We start from the raw sequence: 21208 nt of genomic DNA, 5'->3' as shown, positions 1-21208 counted from the left end.
ATTTGCCGCATAGTAGATACAGATCAGCTAACTGCCCCCACCCGTTCCTTGCCTTTCAACTGCCACGGTAGCTTAGTGTTTATGACCAAGTTTTACGGCACCGCATTGCTGATACCGAGATGACAGGTTTTATACTGGCTCCGCAGTGACCACATTTCCACTAATGCAACACAAAAACTCCTAAAAAAAAACGCACGAAGAGACATTTGGCTGTTAATATTATGCCGCTGCCCGTGGCAAGTTCTCACTTTCTCCATTCCTATTAGCATCTCACTCCTCAGTTAAAAACTACGAGTAGCTTCTCCTGTGCTTTCATTGACGTTATTATGTCTCAGATTTATACGGCTACAACTAACAGCAATCGGGCACCTTCTTGTTCTTTTCAGGCAAGGAAAGTCGAGGATGAGCTTACCTGAATTTAATCAAATACTAGTATTCTTTGGATGTCCTTCATGTTGAACAGTTTTGTCTTGAAGGCTTCAAAAAACTTCCAGTTGAAGCCATGCTCCAGTCTCATATTTCCTGTCACCCATCTCGGGGGCTTGTGCTTGGGAAATGAAATGAGACGACGCAGGGCGGCACAACAAACGTGATATAATCACACACTAAAGATCAAACAAAACACGCAGCACCCTATGAATGTCACTACACATAAAAAATACACGTTATATTTGAACTACCAAACTGCTAAACTGATAATAAATCCTCTGACTTGTTACCCTAATCCCAGTCCGGCATTGTTAGCCTCGCAGTCACGCCTACAGCAGAACGTTCTTACTTGTTCACCATCTGTGTTGCCTCAAGTCTGGTCCTCGAGTGCATTGCGTCCAGGGCTGCTGGTCTCAACGCCCACGAAAACGTCGTCGTCCTTGTTGCAGTCTGTGGAGTCGATTTTTGCCTTCGCGTCGCATCCCATTCGTCATTGCCAATGAGGTGATAGTCCTGCAGACTTAGGCCTAGCAATGGTAGATGCCTGTTGTAAATAGCCAGTGTGGCCCACCAGGTATTCCCTTGCGTGATGCTGCCGGTCAGCCTCAGAAGGCGGACTGCTGCTGGTTGGTACCCGGATCTGTCGCGAGAAGCTGCAGCACCTTCGAAGAGCCTCGCCCGATTGTCGTTGAGGTTGATGGTCACGCCTTGGAATGCCAGCTTCACAGCCTCCAGAAATCAAATACCTGCGGCTCCTGTTGCCAGTGCAGAGCTAACGAGCCAACCTTCCTTGACAGGAGCAACACAAGACAATGCCAGCTCAACATTTTTTGTTTGCGGATCACGATCTCCTTACTCGTGACATCCTCATGGTAAGCACTGCGGGAAGGGGCACGAGGTTGTTGCGCCTCAGTAACTTCTATGCAGCGGGACTTCTAGTGACCTGCAAAAGACACGTGGTCAGAAACTTGTCTGAATAGCGGCGGCCTTTTGAAGAAATGCACGTGTCCAGTTTTATGCACGTGATGGTTAGCGCAAACGCAATGCGCAGTTGTTAGATAGCACTTGTGTTGTCGTTTTTTTTTTTCTTTTCGTCCATGTTCTGTTTGCGCTAACCATCATGAGCATTTTCCAACTCGCCCAATTCGCTGCCCTTTTATGCACTTCTGCACCACAAGAGCTTCAGGTACTCACCACAGAAGCGGCTCCAGTTTTTTCTTGTTTAGGTTGCTCATTCTTTCTTGGTGCACCTTCAGGTCCTTTTGAAGCTCTCTCAGCCGTTGGCGAGATGACCAAGCTTTCTTGTAAATGAACCTTTGCTGTCGTCGCAAAACCTCAAGCTTGGGCTTCTTAATGGCACGCTGAACTATTCTAGTTTGTTAAGCTTGCATTCTCTTTCATTGATGCATTGCGTGCCAACACAATGTGCCGACAAGTCTCTCGCACTGCATGAACTGATCAGTATCGTAGACAGTGTATTTTTTGTGTCTCCACACACCTAAGGAGTCAGTGTGGGCACCCTGAGGGTTTACTTCTGAGGGGAGACAGAAAATTAGGTGGGTAGATGAGATTAAGAAGTTTGTAGGCGTAATGTAGCAGCAGAAAGCACAGGACCGAGTTGATTGGCGGAACATGGGAGAGGCCTTTGCCCTGCAGTGGGCGTAGACAGGCTGATGATGATGATGATGATGATAGGCAATATTATTGATTTGTAACATTCCCCGTACATGTAGTGGTGGCTACATAGCTGTTGTGTTAAGTACTGCACACAAGTCGCAGGTTTGATTCCGAGCTGATATAGATGGAAGGGTGTATGGAAAAGCTCATGTGTTGCTTTGTGAGCAGCACCCAACTGTTTGATTTTGAAATTTTCCATTCATTGTGGTAGCTTCATGGAGGTGGAAGCTGGACTCTTTCTGGGTGCTGGATGAGCTCCAAGAATCTGTGTTGTCGTTTCAAGCAGTGCTCGCAGCAGTGGCAGATTCTTCCGTGGAAGGCACATTCAAATGTTGCCTAACAGATCCCTGCGAGGCGGCCTACTGAAGGGATCATCTTGAAGGCAAAGCTGAGAATTTTCATTACAAGGAAAGGCACTGTGTGCACTTGTGGACATATTGATCTCCTCTCACCAGTGTGTTGGGGTTTTTCCTGGCATTTAGCATGACTGAGTTGTGCCAGGCTTCCCTTGAACATTGAAGCAACGGTTCCCTTTCCAAGACGAGGCACTTTCTTGACGTCTAGTTGGGCATTGGTACCTAACAAAAATGAGGGGCTTCTCAAATTGTGTTGAGCACATAATTTTGTCCTTGGCTTTAAGGGTCACTTACTTGCAGGGATTTTTTTATGCCACTGGTTCAGTAGCTGTGGATCAGATGGTGCCATGAACAGTCAAAAGTTCTCCTTTGCCATAAGCAGATTTACTACCGGGAACAAAACACTTCATTTGTCTCCTGTCTGGTTGCTTTACGCAAGTGCCAAGAGAATGAATAAGCATACATGGTAAACAAGACATATTACACAAAGATTTAGAATCTTTGTTACTACGGAGACATCCAGGCATGGAAAACGAGTGCTTCTTCTCTTCCATTCTTGTACAGCATAATTTTTCATCTGTCTTCCATAGTGACGCGCAGAAAATGTTTCGCATATGTGAGAAGAAGTGGTACAATGTTTTTATTTTGTCTTTTGTTATTTATATTTGTATATACATTGTGTTTTTTGTCATATTGAGACGACCGAGGAACGGGGCCTCTATAGTCGGATACAACTTTAGAAGACAGGAGAGGCGCATGCATCAGCGCATGCACTCACGAAAGTAGGTTGTTGGATGATTTCTATGCGCCTCGACAGATGGTGCCATGGGAAATGGCTGGGAAGAAGAAAGCATGCACAAAAGCATGAAGAGGAGCTGCGGGAGAGAGCAAGGAAATGAGCAAGGCCCCAGTGGCAGAGTTGGTGTCTTATCATACTCCACAGACACTATGCTTCTGGGGACACCGGTAGAAAAACGACAAGGAGCAGTGTCCAGTTAGTGCTTGGTGGCAGCTTGAGCGCATACGCAATAGGCTTTAACAGCATAAAGCAAGGTCTAATTGCCTGCTCCCAAAGCTGGCAAGGCTGTTGCAAATCTGCATTTTTTGTGCTCCAAGAAATGCTACAAGCAGTCGGTTGTCTGTTCCACCACTGGAAAAGTTCTTTCTTTATTGAAAAGCCGTACTTGCAGGTCTAGTTTGTGCTGTAGTGCAATGTCACGGATTGCGTAGCCATCTGCAGGGTTCTTCATTAGGGGGAGCGAAGTTTGAGACCAAAGAACGCAAGCTTCGCAGTGGAGGCAGAAATGAAAATAAAGCGATGACATGCTTCTCGCAATTTGTGCCTTGTGTAGAGGGGCAACTTAAACAGTGTTTGGAATGCAACATCAGAGGTCCTGCATGACGCACCATTATCATTGAAACCTTGCATTTTTATGGGACAGGTTCACTGAGTGAAGGTATGGGGCAGACTTGGGGCCCTTCTTAAACGACTAGGGTGTATTTGTATGTTGATTTGTGTTGAGGTAAGCAGCCCTGACGATTTCGTAACGTGTTGCATGAAACGCAGAGTTGTCCAACCGGCTACCTTGTGACAACTCCCCTGTGCACATCATCAACTTGGACATCCAGGATAACCACGAGGAGGCCACGATAGGTGCATTCCTCATCTGTGAGATGGCGCAGATGGTGAGTAACCCCACACTTAATTATTGAAGGTGCAATACATTTTAAAAAAGCACTGCTGCTTCTCCAGAAGGTCAGGAATGCACCATTTTTCGAATTCAAGTGACCTTCTAGCCCATCGAAGTGCCCGGGTAAACGTGCTCTGACCTCACTGTCATCTGCTACGGCCATGCATAGAAATGGCTGTTGTGACAGACACCAGGATCATGAGGCATTTTCTTGCTGTTTTAGGTCAGCAATTAACATGCAAGTTTCTCGATTTCTTCCACTGTGTGCAAAAGTTCAATCATCGGCCTTAGAGGCTAAAAACATCAAGTCACTAGTTTCTTATTTTATTTGTTGCTGAAAATGTGTCGCAGGGACGGGAATTTTTCTGTTTAGGACAGAATTTGCACATACAACAGCTTTGTTCATGCTCAGATATTGCAGAAAGTTTCCATGTTATAGTCGTGACCCTTCACTGTAGTGCTTAACATTGTTGCTAGTCTACTTTCTCAAGAAAAAATCTGGGTCTTCATGGATGCCTCGCAAACACCACCAACCAATTTGTGGATGCCAATTTTCAAGGCATTACTTTGCCTTAATGCAATACTCTGCCTCAATGCAAATGCATGTACTGGCAAAAAAAAAGGTGACAGTTTGCATCAAATCTGCATATTGTCACGTGGTCGTGACGTCGACAAAGACAGCAGTCAGCGGTTGCAGGAGGAAACTGTTTATTTGGCCGAACTTGTGGCCGGAAAATGAGGACTCGAACTACAGCAATACATGCTGTACAAAGATAGCGGCGAACAGGGCGTCGTCCGTCGATCAACTGACAAGCGGTCAAGTGCGTCGGCTTTTATACGGGCGCTATCGAACTTTCCAGCGATATCGCTGGTGGTTGCGCAATCTCTAGAATGAGCTCGAGCGTTCGCGTCTTGCGCGCAATCTTAACAAAATCATCTACAACAATCGTGAAGCTTCTCGAAGAATGAGGCGCGGTTTGCGCTGAGCGTTGCCGACAGCCTTTGTGGGCGAATGCAGCAAAAGTGATCAGAAACGTACGTGGCAATGCCCCCCTCTGAAAAAGCATCGTCCCGATGCTTAAAAACAGAACATGAATACATGCAATACTAAAGAAAACTAAGCAGACAAACATTAGAGTCCTCAGGTGCGTTAACGAGCATAGTACGGTTTAAGGCGCACCACATGCACGACCTCGGGTCGAGCTCGGCGCCTCTGAGAGTTCGTGATGCCGTCGGGGACAACCTCGTAGTCGAGTGCGCCGAGACGTCGAAGTACCTTGTACGGTCCGAAGTATCGTCGAAGAAGCTTCTCGCTCAGTCCACGTCGTCGTATTGGCGTCCAGACCCAGACACGGTCGCCGGGCTGGTACTCCACGAAGCGTCGTCGAAGATTGTAGCGACGGCTGTCGGTGTGCTGCTGGTTCTTGATGCGCAGGCGGGCGAGCTGTCGAGCTTCTTCGGCACATTGTAAGTAAGCGGCGGCGTCGAGGTTTTCTTCGTCGGTGACGTTCGGTAGCATGGCGTCGAGTGTCGTCGCCGGGCTCCTTCCGTAGACCAACTTGTACGGCGTCATCTGCGTCGTTTCTTGGACGGCCGTGTTGTATGCAAAGGTCACGTACAGAAGGATGGCATCCCACGTCTTGTGCTCGACGTCAACGTACATGGCCAGCATGTCGGCGATGGTCTTATTTAGCCGCTCGGTGAGGCCATTGGTTTGAGGGTGGTAGGCAGTGGTCCGGCGGTGGCTTGTCTGGCTGTACCTCAAGATCGCCTGAGTTAGCTCCGCTGTAAACGCCGTACCTCTGTCGGTGATGAGGACCTCTGGGGCGCCATGACGCAGAACGATGTCTTCAACAAAGAACTTCGCTACCTCGGCAGCACTGCCTCTAGGTAGGGCCCTTGTTTCGGCGTAGCGGGTCAGGTAGTCGGTAGCTACGACGATCCACTTATTACCGCTAGTCGACGTTGGGAATGGCCCCAGGAGGTCCATCCCGATCTGCTGGAACGGTCGCCGAGGTGGCTCGATCGGCTGAAGAAAGCCCGCTGGTCTTGTTGGCGGTGTCTTGCGTCGCTGACAGTCTCGGCATGTCCTTACGTAGCGAGTGACGTCGGCGGCAAGGCGCGGCCAGTAGTACTTTTCCTGTACTCTTGCCAGCGTTCGGGAAACACCGAGGTGTCCTGCTGTCGGGTCGTCGTGCAGGGCCTCGAGGACTTCTGGTCGCAATTCTTGAGGCACCACGAGAAGGTACTTGGCTCGATGTGGCGAGAAGTTCTTCTTTTGGAGAACGCCGTTGCGTAAGAAAAACGACGCCAGTGCTCGCTTGAACACTTTCGGAACGACGGCTTCATGACGTCGACGAAGACAGCAGTCAGCGTTTGCAGGAGGAAACTGTTTATTTGGCCGAACTTGTGGCCGGAAAATGAGGACTCGAACTACAGCAATGCACGCTGTACAATGATAGCGGCGAACAGGGCGTCGTCCGTCGATCAACTGACAAGCGGTCAAGCGCGTCGGCTTTTATACAGGCGCTATCGAACTTTCCAGCGATATCGCTGGTGGTTGCGCAATCTCTAGAATGAGCTCGAGCGTTCGCGTCTTGCGCGCAATCTTAACAAAATCATCTACAACAATCGTGAAGCTTCTCGAAGAATGAGGCGCGGTTTGCGCTGAGCGTTGCCGACAGCCTTTGTGGGCGAATGCAGCAAAAGTGATCAGAAACGTACGTGGCAATATTGTAAGAAGAAATTGTCAGAAAAGAGAATGTCTTCTTTTTCACTGCTCTGGACCAAAAACACTCGCACTGCTTCAACGTTGTCGCCACTTGCACATTGCATGGTAATGTACTATGGTTTGAATTGTTCAGTATAACACTTAATGTAGTTGTAAATAAAAAGGCTGCTCATTAACGTTTATCAGTGATCACTGTTTTAGTGCTGTGCCTATTTTGGCATTTGCATGGTGGTAAGACATGGGCTTTAAGATAGCAGGTTCACTGGCCTTCCTTCTGCTTCTGCCGCATGTTGAAGGCTGTAAAATTCTTGTGAAATGCTTTGCCAAAGCTTCAACAGTATATTGCCGTGTGCGTTTCTTATTATCACTTTTGCTGTATTCGGTTTTCGCCCACAAAGACTGTCAGCACCGTTCAGTGCAAACCGCGCCTCATTGTTCAAGAAGCTTCGCGATTATTGTACGTAGATCGTTTTGTTAAGATTGCGCGCAAGATGTGAACACTCGAGCTTATTCTAGAGCTTGTGCGACAACCAGCGATAATGCTGGAATATTCGACGGCACATGTATAAATGCCGACGTGCTTCACCGCTTGTTAGTTTTTCGACGGCCAACGCCCAGTTCGCCGCTATCAGTGTACAGCATGTATTGCTGTAGTTTGAGTTTTCATTTCCCGGCCACAAGTTCGACCAAATAAAGTTTCATGTTGACCACACCAGCTGTTGCCTTCGTCGACGTCACGACCCCGTGACATCTGGTAAAGGTGCTGCTTCATGATCCGGATGCCACCGTGGGGCGCTGACCTAAGCCCAATCCGCAAAGAAGACGACGCTAAAGACAACCCGGATCGTCGAACCAGCCACTGGCAGAAGGGACTACACCCAGAGTACGGGCTCCTTCCCGAGAACACCAGGCAGCCCAAGACCGTCGCATTGACCGCCGATGCGATGACAGCCCCCCTGCCACCTACAACAGTAGTGATGCAACAGCCAAGGGAGCCACCGACCTTCCGTGGATCGTCGTTTGAAGACTCGGAGAGCTGGCTGGAGACGTACGAGCGAGTCACCACCTTCAACCACTGGGACACTGAAGAGAAGCTGCGCCACGTCTACTTCTCCTTTGAAGACGCCGCGAAGATGTGGTTCGAGAACCGTGAATCGAGCCTTCAATCCTGGGACCTCTTTCGGACGACATTCCTTAATACCTTTGCGAGCATCGTCCGCAAGGAAAAGGCTGCTGCTTTGCTGGAGACAAGAGCACAGCTACCGAATGAGACCGTCACTATCTACATGGAAGAGATGAAGTGACTTTTCCGCCTGGCCGATGCTGCCATGCCTGAGGAAAAATGGTCCGCTTCCTTATGCGGGGAGTGAAACAAGATCTCTTTGTAGGATTGGTGCGGAACCCACCGAAAACTGTCACCAAATTCCTAAAGGAGGCTACAACAATTGAAAAATCTCTCGAGATTAGGACGAAGCAATACAACCGCTCAACCCTGTCGACAGGCTACACCGAAGTGCACTCGCTAGGCACCAACGACCTAAGGGAAACCATCAGAGCGATCGTGCAGGAGGAGTTGTGCAAGCTGTTGCCTTCAGCGCAGCCTCAAGTGGATTCGATCGCTGACATGGTCCGCGAGGAAATCCAGCAGTCGCTGGGCACCTCCAATTCAGCGCAGCTGCAGCTGCAAGCAATAACCTATGCTTCTGCAGCCCGATGCAACGCCTCCCTCTTCGCCCATGTCAAGACGCCGCGCCGCCCCAGCAGTTCCCAGCAGGATGGTATTAACTGCGCCGCCCAGCAGTTAATACCGTCTGCCAGCCCGCCAGCGATACACGCCGAGGAAGCCCGACATTTGGTGCGCCCCTGACAATCGCCCGCTCTGCTACCACTGCAGGGAGGCCGGCCACACGTACCACCACTGCCGGTACTGACAGATGGGGCTATGCGGATTCGCCATCAACGCGCCGCGCCAGCAGCCAGGCGAACGGCCTCGCGACATCGACAACTACCTCACCAGAGCACAGTGGCAAGAACGACGACCTTCCCGCTCGCAGTCGCCCGGCCGCTACATGTCACCGCACCGCCGGCAGTACACTGGCCCGAACCGGGGCCGGTCTCCTAGCCCGTATCCGGGAAACTAAGGGCAGCAACTGATGGAGGTGCGGTTGCTGTACGACGAAATGCTGAAGATCCTCCGCGGCGGCCGCCGCCGACAACACGATGCGACCTGCAGAACACGACGTGAAGCAGACGAAGCCCTGCCGACGAAACCTCGCGGACCGGAGAAGACCTGACAATGCAGCGTGGAAGCACCGCAACAAATCGATGCAGCCGTGAACCGACGCCACGACCTAACCACAACGCAAGGCGACGGACTAGCGACCTCGACGTTCTCATCGACGGCCACAACGTCACCGCTCTCGTCGACACTGGGGCCGACTATTCCGTCGTCAGTGGGCCATTTGCCACCAAGCTGAAGAAAGTAAAGACCGCTTGGAGTGGACCCGAAATCCGGACAGCTAGAGGCCACCTGATAGCGCCGATTGGTGTCTGCACGGCAAGAGTCACCATCAATAACCGGACTTATCCTGCGAGCTTTGTAATCCTACAAAACTGCTCCAGGGATGCGATACTTGGAATGGACTTCCTAAAGGACCACGGCGCCGTCATCGACCTGAGGTCTGAGTCGATAACACTAACCTCCATAGGCGGAGAGTTTTCATTTTACCGGTGGGAGTGGAAGGTGTGTGTGTGTGTGTGTGTGTGTGTGTGTGTGTGTGTGTGTGTGTGTGTGTGTGTGTGTGTGTGTGTGTGTGTGTGTGTGTGTGTGTGTGTGTGTAGAGAGAGAGAGGGTGGGTGGAAGGTGTCCTACTTCCAAATTAGCGAATTTAATATAACTTTAGTCTCTTAGGTGCCGATACCGTGATATCATTATGCAGATCTGTAAATGCGAGACTCCAGATTTATTCTTCAATTTACACAAAGACATCGATCCACCTCGTAACTCTTGGCTCAAAGCGAAAAAGGCCGCATAGGCTGCTACTCGTGACTGCATGAAATCAATTCCCACAATGCGTAGGATCTGCCGAATTTTTTCATTAACAGGCTTTACTTTGTTAAAACATGCACCAGACAGGAGAGAGTAGGCTAACGCTGGCACGGGAAGCTTTAATTATGCCAGTGAATTCAATTCAAGATGGCCGTAAGTAATTCTCAGTAGCAAATACCATTTACTACCACTACATTTTGTACGAAGCTGCGGTTACGAATCTTTCCGCCAAAGGTTGTTTTCTGGGCAAGTAATTGAGTTGCTCATTGATGACCGAACTCATAGTAAAACCCTTTAGGGGGTACACTCAAACCTCATTATAACAAAGTCACATCTGCCACGAAAATAACTTCGTTATATCCGAAAATTCGTTATAAACGTTTAATTGTAACACTGTAGCTATGACAAGACTATTCTTCATTTACTTCGTTATAACCGATAATTCGTTATATCCGTGTTCGTTATATCGAGGTTTGAGTGTATTCAGACGGGGGAGAAATGCTCGGGGGATAAAGGCAGAGCCTAGTGACGTCAGCTCGCGAGGAGAAGTTTCCACAAATGCCCCCCACTCACACGGACGAGGCGAATGGAGGGGGGAGACCAGTGTTACTAGACTACTCTGGTGGCTTGCACCACCCGTTTGACGAGCTGCTGACGACGAGCTGCAGACGACCATGCAGCTGCAGACTGTACACCCGCTGCCACTCTCTGCAGGAGCAAGTGCAACAATGTGGCCAAACAAGAGCCCGAAATTTCGCTATATCCCCCGCCGCCGGGGGATTGTTTGTCCGTTCGGGGAAAAGGTCCCCGTCTCCTCCGAGGAGGCGCGGGGGGGGGGGGTCACGTGATCCGCAATCCCCCCGTCTCCCCCGAGCATTTCTCCCCCGTCTGAATAACCCTTTAGTGGTAAATCAAAAATGCGTACCATCTTTTCTCGGCACTTTTATAGGCAGGCATGTCGAATGGTACCAATTTGTAGACAACCAAGAAATTACCCGTCTTTTATTGGTGATGGGCTTATGTGAAAGCATTCACTGACTAACTGTGTGGGGATTGCTCTGTATTCTCAGTAACATTTTTGTGTTTTCAAAACCATTTGCTATGGGGTTCAAGACATTTAGAGCGCAGCTCTTCGGCGTCCCCTCCTGCGTTGAGCAGCATCGCCGTTGGCGTTGGCGGCGTAACCGATAGCGCGAATGAGGAGGAAAGAGAGCGAACGCGGAGTCTGTTGATATCATGAGCCACTGGCCTCAAACCTTGCTTTCTTCTTCCGTCATGCGCGCTGGCCCCTCGGTCGGAGCTCGTGCACGTGCAGGACTGGCACGTGCACTGCGGCTGGCTTTGCTTGTCGTAAGGGGGCTGTCAGCGTTTCGCTTGGTTCGCGACGCCTGCAGTGCACCGAGTGGTGTGCGTAGCACTCGAGCGCTGGCAGTTTCTGTGGCAATATGTAACAAATGTTACATTGCTACAACTGCGGAGAGCCAAAACTTCAAACACAGCTGGCGTTGCCCGAACACGAGGCTGCGCTCAGAATTTGCATTAGGCAGTATCGTAATCATCGGTGAATTTTTGTCAATGGACGGGGACCTAAGCCAAGCTCTTAAAAAATATCCTCGGCCGGCGCCAGGGGGGGGCTCTGTCCCCCATGAGGCAGCCCGGGGGCCCAAGGCCCCCAGCCACCCCGTACTCTCCACCTACACTAACCTCAGACAGTGCTCCCACCTCACGCGATGCCAGGGAACCATGCATTGAATGTGATAGAAGAGCAGGTGATCGTTCCGCCGTGCTCCAGCGTCATTATTTCCGTCGGCACCAAAAAACCTGCGAACCTTGAAGGCGTCATCGAGGGCGATCAGCACCTACTCCTGAACTGTCAAATTTGTGTCACAAGAGGTATAGCCGAGCTGCGTGATGGGGGTAAAGCAAAGGTAGTGCTGACAAACTTCAGCCACGAATATAGGCACCTCAACATTGGTACGACGGTCGTCTACATTGACGAATGTGTGGCCGCCAGCAATGCTTTCGCCCTCTTCGATGCTGCCGAACCTGCTTCGAGGAATCGAGGTCCCGAACCAGATTTCGACGTCAACGCGAGCTTTCCGAAGGTCAAGCAAGACCAGCTCAAAACCCTGCTCCTGCAATACAAGGACTGCTTTTCATCGTCGTCCAGACTTCGGCAGACACCGGTTGCAAGACATCGCATCATAACAGAAGAAACTACCAGGCCACTTCGTCAGAGCCCGTACAGAGTTCCGACGCGAGAACATGAGGCCATAAAGAAACAAGTCGACGAAATGCTACGCGACGACATCATCTAGCCTTCAAAGAGTCCGTGGGCGTCACCCGTGGTGTTAGTGGTGTTAGCGCCTTGAATCAGTACTTCAAGCAATCAAGCACCCCGGGCTCACCCTGAAGCCAGAAAAGTGCCGCTTTGCGCACGAGGAGCTCTTGTTTTTGGGCCACGTGATCAGCAAGACTGGAGTGTGCCCAGATCCGGAGAAAACAGCTGCCATCGCCGCCTTCCCGCCACGCACCGATAAGAAGGCCGTGCGCCGATTTCTGGGCTTGTGCGCCTTACAGACGCTTTGTCAAAGACTTTTCACGGATTGCCGGGCCACTAACACAGCTCACGAAGACCGACGTCGAATTCAGGTAGCAAACAGCGCAAGTCGAAGCATTTCATGAACTGAAATGACGCCTGCAGATGCCTCCGATACTTGCGCATTTCGACGAATACGCCGATACGGAGATTCACACTGATGCATACAGCGTAGGACTTGGCGCCGTCCTTGTGCAGCGGATGGACAGACTGGGAAGGGTTATCAGTTATGCTAGCCGGTCACTGTTTAAAGCAGAGGCCAACTATTCCACAACAGAAAAGGAGTGCCTCGCCATCCTCTGGGCTACGTCAAAGTTTCGCCCCTACCTCTACGGCAGGCCCTTCAAAGTTGTGAGCGACCACCACGCCTTGTGTTGGCTGGCTAACTTGAAGGACCCTTCAGGTCACCTCGCACAGGGGAGCTAAGACTTCAAGAATTCGACATTACTGTCGTGTACAAGTCCGGAAGGAAACACTCCGACGCCAACTGCTTGTCTCGTACCCCCGTCGACCCACCAACGCCCGACGACCAGGATGATGACAGCTTCTTGGGAGCCATAAGTACCGAAGACTTCGCCGAACGACAGCGAGCCGACCCGGAACTGAAGGGTCTAGTGGAATACCTGGAGGGCAGGACCTCCGTTCTCCCAAAAGTATTTAGGCGAGGATTGGCATCATTTTCTTTGAAAAACATTGCCTCGTAAAGAAGAGCTTCTCTCCGGCCCGAGTCAGCTACCTTGTCGTTGTACCTTTGGGACTGCGACCAGAAATTCTGCATGCCCTGCACGACGACCCGACGGCTGGACACCTCGGACTTTCCCGCACGCTCGCACGAGTACAGGAAAAGTACTACTGGCCGCACCTTGCCACCGACGTCACTCGCTACGTAAGGACATGCCGAGACTGTCAGCGACGGAAGACACCGCCCACAAGACCAGCAGGCTTCCTTCAGCCGATCAAGCCTCCTTGGCAACCATTCCAACAGATTGGGATGGACCTCCTGAGGCCATTCCCAACGTCGACTTGCGGAAATAAATAGATCGTCGTGGCTACCGACTACCTCACCCGCTACGCCAAAACAAAAGCCCTGCCCAAAGGCAGTGCCGCTATGAGGTAGCCAAGTTCTTCGTTGAGAGCATCGTCCTTCGACATGGCAACCCAGAGGTTCTCATCACCGACAGAGGTACAGCGTTTACGGCTGACTTAACTCAGGCGATCTTGGAATACAGCCACACAGGCCACCGCCAAACCACCGCGTACCACCCACAGACCAACGGCCTGACCGAACGTCTAAATAAGACTATCGCCAACATGCTGGCTATGTACATCGACGTTGAACACAAGACGTGGGACGCCATCCTTCCGTGCGTGACCTTTGCATACAACACGGCCGTACAAGAAACGACGCAGATGACGCCATACAAGTTGGTCTACGGATGGAGCCCGGCAACGACGCTCAACGCCACGTTACCAAACATGACCGACAAGGAAAACATCGACGTGACCACCTACCTACAGTGTACCGAAGAAGCACAACAGCTCGCCCGCCTAGGGATCAAGAACCAGCAGACGACTGACAGCCGCCGCTACAACCTTCGACGACGCCACATGGAATACCAACCCAGTGACCGTGTATGGGTATGGATGCCAATACGCCGACGGGGACTTAGAAGCTCCTTCAACGATACTTCGAACTGCATACCACAATAATCTGGAATCAGAACTGAGTGCAATGCAACAAAAATGGATGTTCTAAACCCATTGGAACAAAAGTTATTTTACGCTTAACATTCACGAGTGAAATCCCAGCTTGAAATTGACTTAATGGTGAATGTTCAACATACAATAACTTTTGTTCCAATAAGTTTAGAACATCTATTTTTGTTGCATTGCACTGAGTTCTGATTCCAGATTATTGTGGTATGCTGATTTACCTTGTAACTCTCTCAGCTTAGAAAAAAATCATGCTCACCAATGGGCACATGATATATTCTGTATTTTAAAAAACTACGCGTTATACTAGAAAAATAATTGCATATTTGAAATCAGCACGCAAATGTACATAAACTCTGGGAGTTGTATCAAAATCGATCCAGAAACAAAAAACATTTTTGTGTGTGCCATGTCCCCCTTAAAGGGCCAGTAAACAACCCTGATGTCGAAAAATTGTAATAAAGAGAAATATGCGCACTTTTGCTATGTGAACATGCTGCCGCAAGAATTTTGCGAGTGCGTGCTATAATAAGGAAGTTACAGGGGTTAGAACATCCGTTTCAGCTGGTTTCAAATTTTCGCGCGGCCTCACCACCCTTCTCCGCCACATGGAGGGAAAGGCGTAGCCCGTCGTCGTGACTCCGCCCACTTCGGCAACATGACACGACGTCAACAATTGACGTCATGGGCGAGCTCGATCAGTCGCAATGCACTTCCGCTTGCTGCGGCTCCTGGTTGTTTATTGTTTATATTGTCGCACGTGCTCCGTAACTTGATGGGCAGTTTTCGGCTCTTCACTATTTTTAAACCTTTGTGACAATGCAGCAGGAATGCGTGCTTGCTTTCCGAGATGTCGAAGGGGCGTGAGAGAAAAGCCTGGAGAACCCCACTTGCCACGCGAGCAAGCGCAACCCGTCCGAGCTACCGGAGATCCCCCTCTCCCCGCTCGATTTGCAGCCGGCAACTGAACAACGCTTCGCCTCATGTCGAAGGCGAAGTGCGTGCAGGTGCTATGCAGTGCGAGGAATATATACATGCGACAACTGTGTGGCCGAAACCGCATCACCGCAGGGCCAAAAAACAAGGCGCAGTTTCGTAGCGGTGGGTGGGAACAGGAACTGATGTTAACTTGACAACTGTTTGTAGAGGCCTGGTTTAGACCAATCGACGAGCTTAGTGCTACGTCAACTCGCCGATCGCCGAGTTTGCATCACTGCATGTACGAGGAGGATTGGTCAGGCGTAGGAAAGAAGCGCGGGAATTGTTTTTCAAAATGAAGGGTCTGCACAGCGCTCTAATATTCAGAAAACGTGATCGCCGCGGTCTACTGTACGAATTACCGAGCTTGTTTGGGGGGTGTAAAAAAAAGTCGCAGCCTGTTTACGGGCCCTTTAAACAACCCCAGGAAATCATGAGCAAACTGGAAGACTTTGAGGACACTGTGGCCGGAAAGAGTATCCTGTAACTGCATGTCAAGGCAGGTCAGCAGTTGTCGCTCGGCATTTATCCATGATGTCAGTACTCATTGTTCAGGCCCATGGCCAGGGGGGGGGGGACCCCCCAAAATTTTTGTGATACATGGTGTTTTACCGAAAATAAATAAGGAAAATATGCTTTTTTTCTCAAATAGTCAAGGCTTTCCGCAAGTGCCCCCCCCCCCGAAAAAGATTCCTGGCTACGGGCCTGTCATTGTTGTGCAAAAGTGCCATCACCATGATTTTGAGAGAATGAATAACTGCCTTTGCGTGCTAACTAACAAAATCACCATATGAGACGTCAAAATGTCACTGTCAATGTATGAATATTACGTAAGGTGTCAAAACAGTGCATGGTGTAATTTATGTTTGGTCTTTTTGCTTGCCTTTTGTTGTGAATTACTGACCTCCGGCACGCACCGTCTGGCTTCTTTTAGCCGTACGCGCCGAACACCATTGCGGGTCCGAGCACTGCGAGCTCCACGCAAGGTGCTGCGCCCACGTTTTTCTTGTTGCGCTGTGCACAGTTTGTGCCGCTGTGCATGAGAAGTCAGCCCATTACTATGAACGGACGGGAAGCTGTGTGCACAACGAGAGAGACCCTAGGTGACACTCTCCAATCGATCATTTATTACCGGGATCTTAGTACAAAGCGATCAACTGTTTTACATAAGAACCAATCGTAAGTGGCATAATTATACAGGGCACCAATTAGCTAATACAAGTTACGAAAGATCTCTATTAGTGGCTGCAAATGGCACACCTATAAAACAAACAAACAAAGAACAATGTTTGGAGGGCCGACCTACCCTTCGGCCAGTGCTCCCGCAATCATGCACCCAAGAGCAGAGAATGCAGAACAGACAATGGCACAGTTGAGAGAAATATGTGGTGCGCAATTGCAAGGCGCTGTCTTGGGACAACAAGATCACGGAAGGTAGCGCACGCGCACCGAGGCGAGGGCGCCGACGAGACGACGTAACCACCGGCCGGTGATGAAGAACAAAGAACAAAAGATTGCCACCGGCCGGGGAGGCCAAAATGCATACGGTGCACCCTCCGAGGTCCCGAAGTAGTCTCCCTGAGCCCTGTCTCATGCCCCAGATTCCTGGGCGAGCGCGAGCAAGGACCGAATCCTGCCAAAATTAGGCCAATGGGACACTGCGTTAAACCTTGGAGGGACGAGGTCAGCGAAGTGACGGTGATAACCAGCCACCATTTGTCCGGTCTAGAGGAAAGGGACGTGAGAACTCTTCAAGGGAAAATGGCGTCAATTCAATAACCTTTGTATGTTCATATTGAAACAGCGCAAAAGACGTAGGACACAGAAAGACTTGAGAACACGAGCGCTCGTGTTGTCAAGTCTTTCTGTGTCCTACATCTTTTGCTTTTGTGCTGTTTCAATATGAATGCAAATCAACCAGCCCAACTCTCCCTTCTGCAACCTTTGTATGTGCAAAGTGCCCTAGAGAGGTGAAATGTTCTCTTTTTTGTTGCCTGTCTTGCCTGAATTGAATGCATAATCTTTTGATGTTTGCCAAAATTTGGCTTATTGTTTTCAAAACATTTGTTGTACTGAAACTGCATTGCAAAACTACTTCATGAAGAGAAACATGCATGCATTTAAATGGAAGTAAGAAGCGCGGCAGAAAAAGTTCATTGCATTGACAACATTTTTCTATTGATCTTCGTTAATAGTATCAAGGTTTGACAAAGACAGTATATCTGTATATACATTAAAACAGGCTCTGTTGCATGCGAAGTTTGAATAACATAAAAGATGACAATATTGGCATACCAGTGCAAAAGTAGATGTCCATTGTAAACAGATATGTTCTAACAATATTAACATGCTATATTTCATTCAAGGACCGAGCCAGGTGGGACACTTGAACCTTGATATATTGAAGCCATATCTGGTGTGAAAATATATTCCTTAAGAACTTGACATTCATTGCAAGCATATATATTTCTCACTTTCTGATATGAACAATGAATACGTAGTTTCTTTTTACTTTGTGCATCTGATAATTCATTATGTCAATTCTTATTGGCAGTATTCTGAGATGATCACTTTCGATGATATTTTAACTTTTCTGAAATTTTCAGTGGGTTAACGCCGGGTGCACTTGCTCGTACGAGCGCTTTTTGGGCACAGTGCCTGACCAGTGTGAGAGCCCACTGCGTCCAGCACTGGTCTCATGGAATGTCGCCAGAAGTGGTGATTGCTTTATAGTGCAGCCTCTTGGTGGCTCTGATGTCTCTTTGCAGATGAGTGATTCGGAGGATCTGGACAATGACATTGATGAGCTGATCCAGGACTTTGAGGCCAAAGCACAGAGACCCATCCTGCACACTGTCCAGTTCTACTGATGACATTGCAGCAAGAGGATGTGTAAAGGGACAGAATGAAGCAGTCTAGGCTGCTGTCCAGTGCAACTGGCACCGTCCTTGTGTGATACCGTGACGAGTGTGCAAAACTGTAAGACAGTCCACAGCTCTATTCTTGTCACTTTATTAGAAACCTTGTTGTTGGTTTGCTCTGGATCAGGTATGCGTTGTAATCTGATTAAAAAGGAAGCGGTGCCCTTTTGTGAGAAACATTTGTGCTTTAAGTGTAAATTCTGCTGCATGCTGTCAAGGACAGTAATCCTGAACTCTTTTATGCCTCTCGATTATAACAATGCGGAATTTCAGAGATGCAAAGCTGTGACACTCGTCTGAAAATATTTGGTGAATATTAGTGCTTGAAGACTATTAACTGCACTAGTAAACACGGACAAAAAAGCGCGTCCTGTCCTCCCTCGCTTTTGCCCGTGTTTACTAGCGCAGTTAATAGGCTTTAAAATGAATGTGAACCAAATAGCCTGACTTGGTGCTCTACATGAGTGCTTGAAGAAAGGCTAGTGGACACTATCATCCATCAAAAGAGCACAATTGTGTGACTTTCTCACAACTCGATTTCGGAAGCTTGTGCTTTTACAGCCTGATCAAAGTCATGCAGTCATGCCATTTCCTCTAAACTGCATGAAAAACGATGTGTGTTTTGATCGTATACGAGTTCCCTTCAATTGACTTTTAAGTGCGGGAAGCAAAGAGCCCCATAAATTGTGGCGAAAGACTGTTGGCTGTAAACATAAACCTGCTAATAAAAATTTCATAACTATATTGGGAGGCATGTGCTGTCTCATAAGATGATTCTATCTGTTGTTCAGCCCAGAAGACTGCATCTCTTGAACTTTTGTGGAAGTAATCTTTCGTTCTTTGTATCTTTCGCTCTGTGTGTGTTCCAGCCAAAGGCATGTACACAGGCAAGATTGAAAGGGTCAAGGGGCCAGGGGCTAGTTTCCTGTGCATGGCCTAAGAAATACAGTGCGCTCCTTGATCGGCTTCCAGCTTGTAATACGATCACGTGCTGTGTGACACCAGCTGGCAAAGAAAAGAGTGTTCCACACTCGCCATTGTGGCTGCGAGCGGCTATGACTAACACTCCCATGATTACACAAGCGTGAATGCCCATTAAAGTGGATGGGAATGCAACTGTTGCTGCAGCTCATTTGGTAGAGCATAGGACACAATATCCGAAGGTCGTAGGTTCGGTCCCTACCTGCGGCAAGTTGATTTTTCATCCTATTTAATTCCTTTCCATATATATCATAATTACTATACTACAATTAAGAAAACAAGATGGCTTTTAAGGGCTCGTTTTTCTTTGTTTGACACAATATTAATGAGAACTAACAGACAATAATGCCAAGGAAAGTCTAGGGGACGTTATTAGTAGTAAATGTAATGTAAATGTGAAGAAAGAAAAGTGGACGAAAAGACAACTTGCCGCCGGCAGGGGCCGAACCTGCGGCCTTTGAATAACGCGTCGGATGCTCTACCACTGAGCTACGGTGGCGGTCATCCCCCCCGTCCACTTTATAGGGCATGTATGCGCATTTAAACCTAGGAGTGTTAGTCGGCGGCGAGTGTGGAACACTCTTTTTCTGCCTTTTGGCATCACATAGCGCGTGACTACAATTAAAGCATGCAGGTAATGTCCCCTAGATACCTTCCTTAGCATCATTGTCTGTTGGTTTCATTAGGTTGTGTCTAAGAAAAGAAACGAGCCCTCAGTCTGTCTTCCCCTCTCGAGCGCACTGCTGAGACACACAAGAAAAAAAAAAGACACTAGGAAAACACTGGTACCAGCATGACAAGAGTTAACTAACAACTGTTCATTTGGCACCTTCATGACAGGAAATACATATATGCAAACCAGACTAAAGATGAGGATGTTTATTGAGGCCTACCATCAGTTTGCTTTTGAAGGAAAGCCACGTCATCACTAGATTATAAATTGACAGTGTGCTGATATACCATCCGCGCCAAACCAGCCCGTCGTGAAAGCCTTGATGATTTCTCTTTCTCTTGTGTCCATAGATCACGAGGCAATGGATGCACCAGGTGTGCGTGTCATCCAGAATGCGATTGCACACCTTGCGATGGAAAAAAGTCAGCACAACTGAACATGCCTCCTAATTCCCTGTATTCGTGGCTTCACTCACTGCCTCAAGAAGTCATGATGTACAGGTTTTCATTTTGGCGCTTAACAGGTTTGGCAGATTATGTGCCAAGGTAGAATGACGGGTGAGGAATGAGGTAGCTGCTTCTGGGTTGGGCTGCACTGTCGAACACGTTCATAGTTACACACCTTGCAACATCAGTGTTGGGTACTCGAATCCCACTGTCGTGCATGCACATATATGTGGGGCAGACAGGGCACTGCCTCATCATGTGGTACAAGAGCTCTACAATTCCCTGAAAGGCCAGCAAGTTCACACCTTTTAGCACATTGCAAGCACTCTGGCTCCCCTTTCATTTTGTTTGAACAGGGGCCAAGTGGCACGTGACTGATCTGGAAACTGTTGCAAGTATGTGTCAGTTGGGCTTGTGTGGCTCTGCGTAGTAAAAAAATGGTGATTACTTAGGAATAGGATGAAGGATGTGGCAAGGGTGTGTACAGGTAGTGTTGCGTGCAAAGGCTTGCCTATCGCTTCACACATCTACTGTAAGGATTTGAACATCTTGTACTATATAGTCCTGGCTTTCCTATGAAAAGCTCAGTTAAAAGTCAGCGCTTGATACCTTCCCAGTGTTTGCATCTCCGCTTTCGTGCTGTTTCCACGATGGATCCGTACTAACTGCCTCTGCTATCGAAACCAAATGCCAAAAACACTGTCGTAATCGAATCGTGGAATACAAAAATTACAAACCTCTTTTGTCGGCCATATTGCGTACGTACTATGGAGGGCACTGCACAAATTAATCAACTCAGTGACACTATGCAACACCACATCAGGGACACAGTGAACCAGCGTGCCAAGTACGTTGCTAATACCCATGTGCACTTCAAAGATGGGGTGCTCTGGCCCATGGTACTTGTCTTGTGCATATTAATTTTCCACCCTCCTTTAATACTCTTTTAGTTTAGATCTTCAAT

At 48.8% G+C, this 21208-nt stretch overlaps 1 protein-coding gene across 1 annotated transcript in view; it reads left to right on the top strand.

The window, feature by feature from the left end:
- Window positions 1-18888, top strand: part of LOC119390988 (RNA polymerase II subunit A C-terminal domain phosphatase SSU72) — a 38379-nt gene extending 19491 nt beyond the window's left edge. Inside the window, exons 4-5 of the mRNA XM_037658694.2 lie at window positions 4030-4148; window positions 17992-18888. Coding sequence (XP_037514622.1) covers window positions 4030-4148; window positions 17992-18093 — 221 coding nt within the window. The 3' untranslated portion in view covers window positions 18094-18888. The remainder of the gene's footprint in view (window positions 1-4029; window positions 4149-17991) is intronic.
- Window positions 18889-21208: the final 2320 nt, after the last annotated feature.

Source organism: Rhipicephalus sanguineus, chromosome 4 (genome assembly GCF_013339695.2).
Source record: "Rhipicephalus sanguineus isolate Rsan-2018 chromosome 4, BIME_Rsan_1.4, whole genome shotgun sequence".
Lineage (NCBI taxonomy): Eukaryota > Metazoa > Arthropoda > Arachnida > Ixodida > Ixodidae > Rhipicephalus > Rhipicephalus sanguineus.
This window is presented reverse-complemented; position numbering and strand designations above follow the sequence as displayed.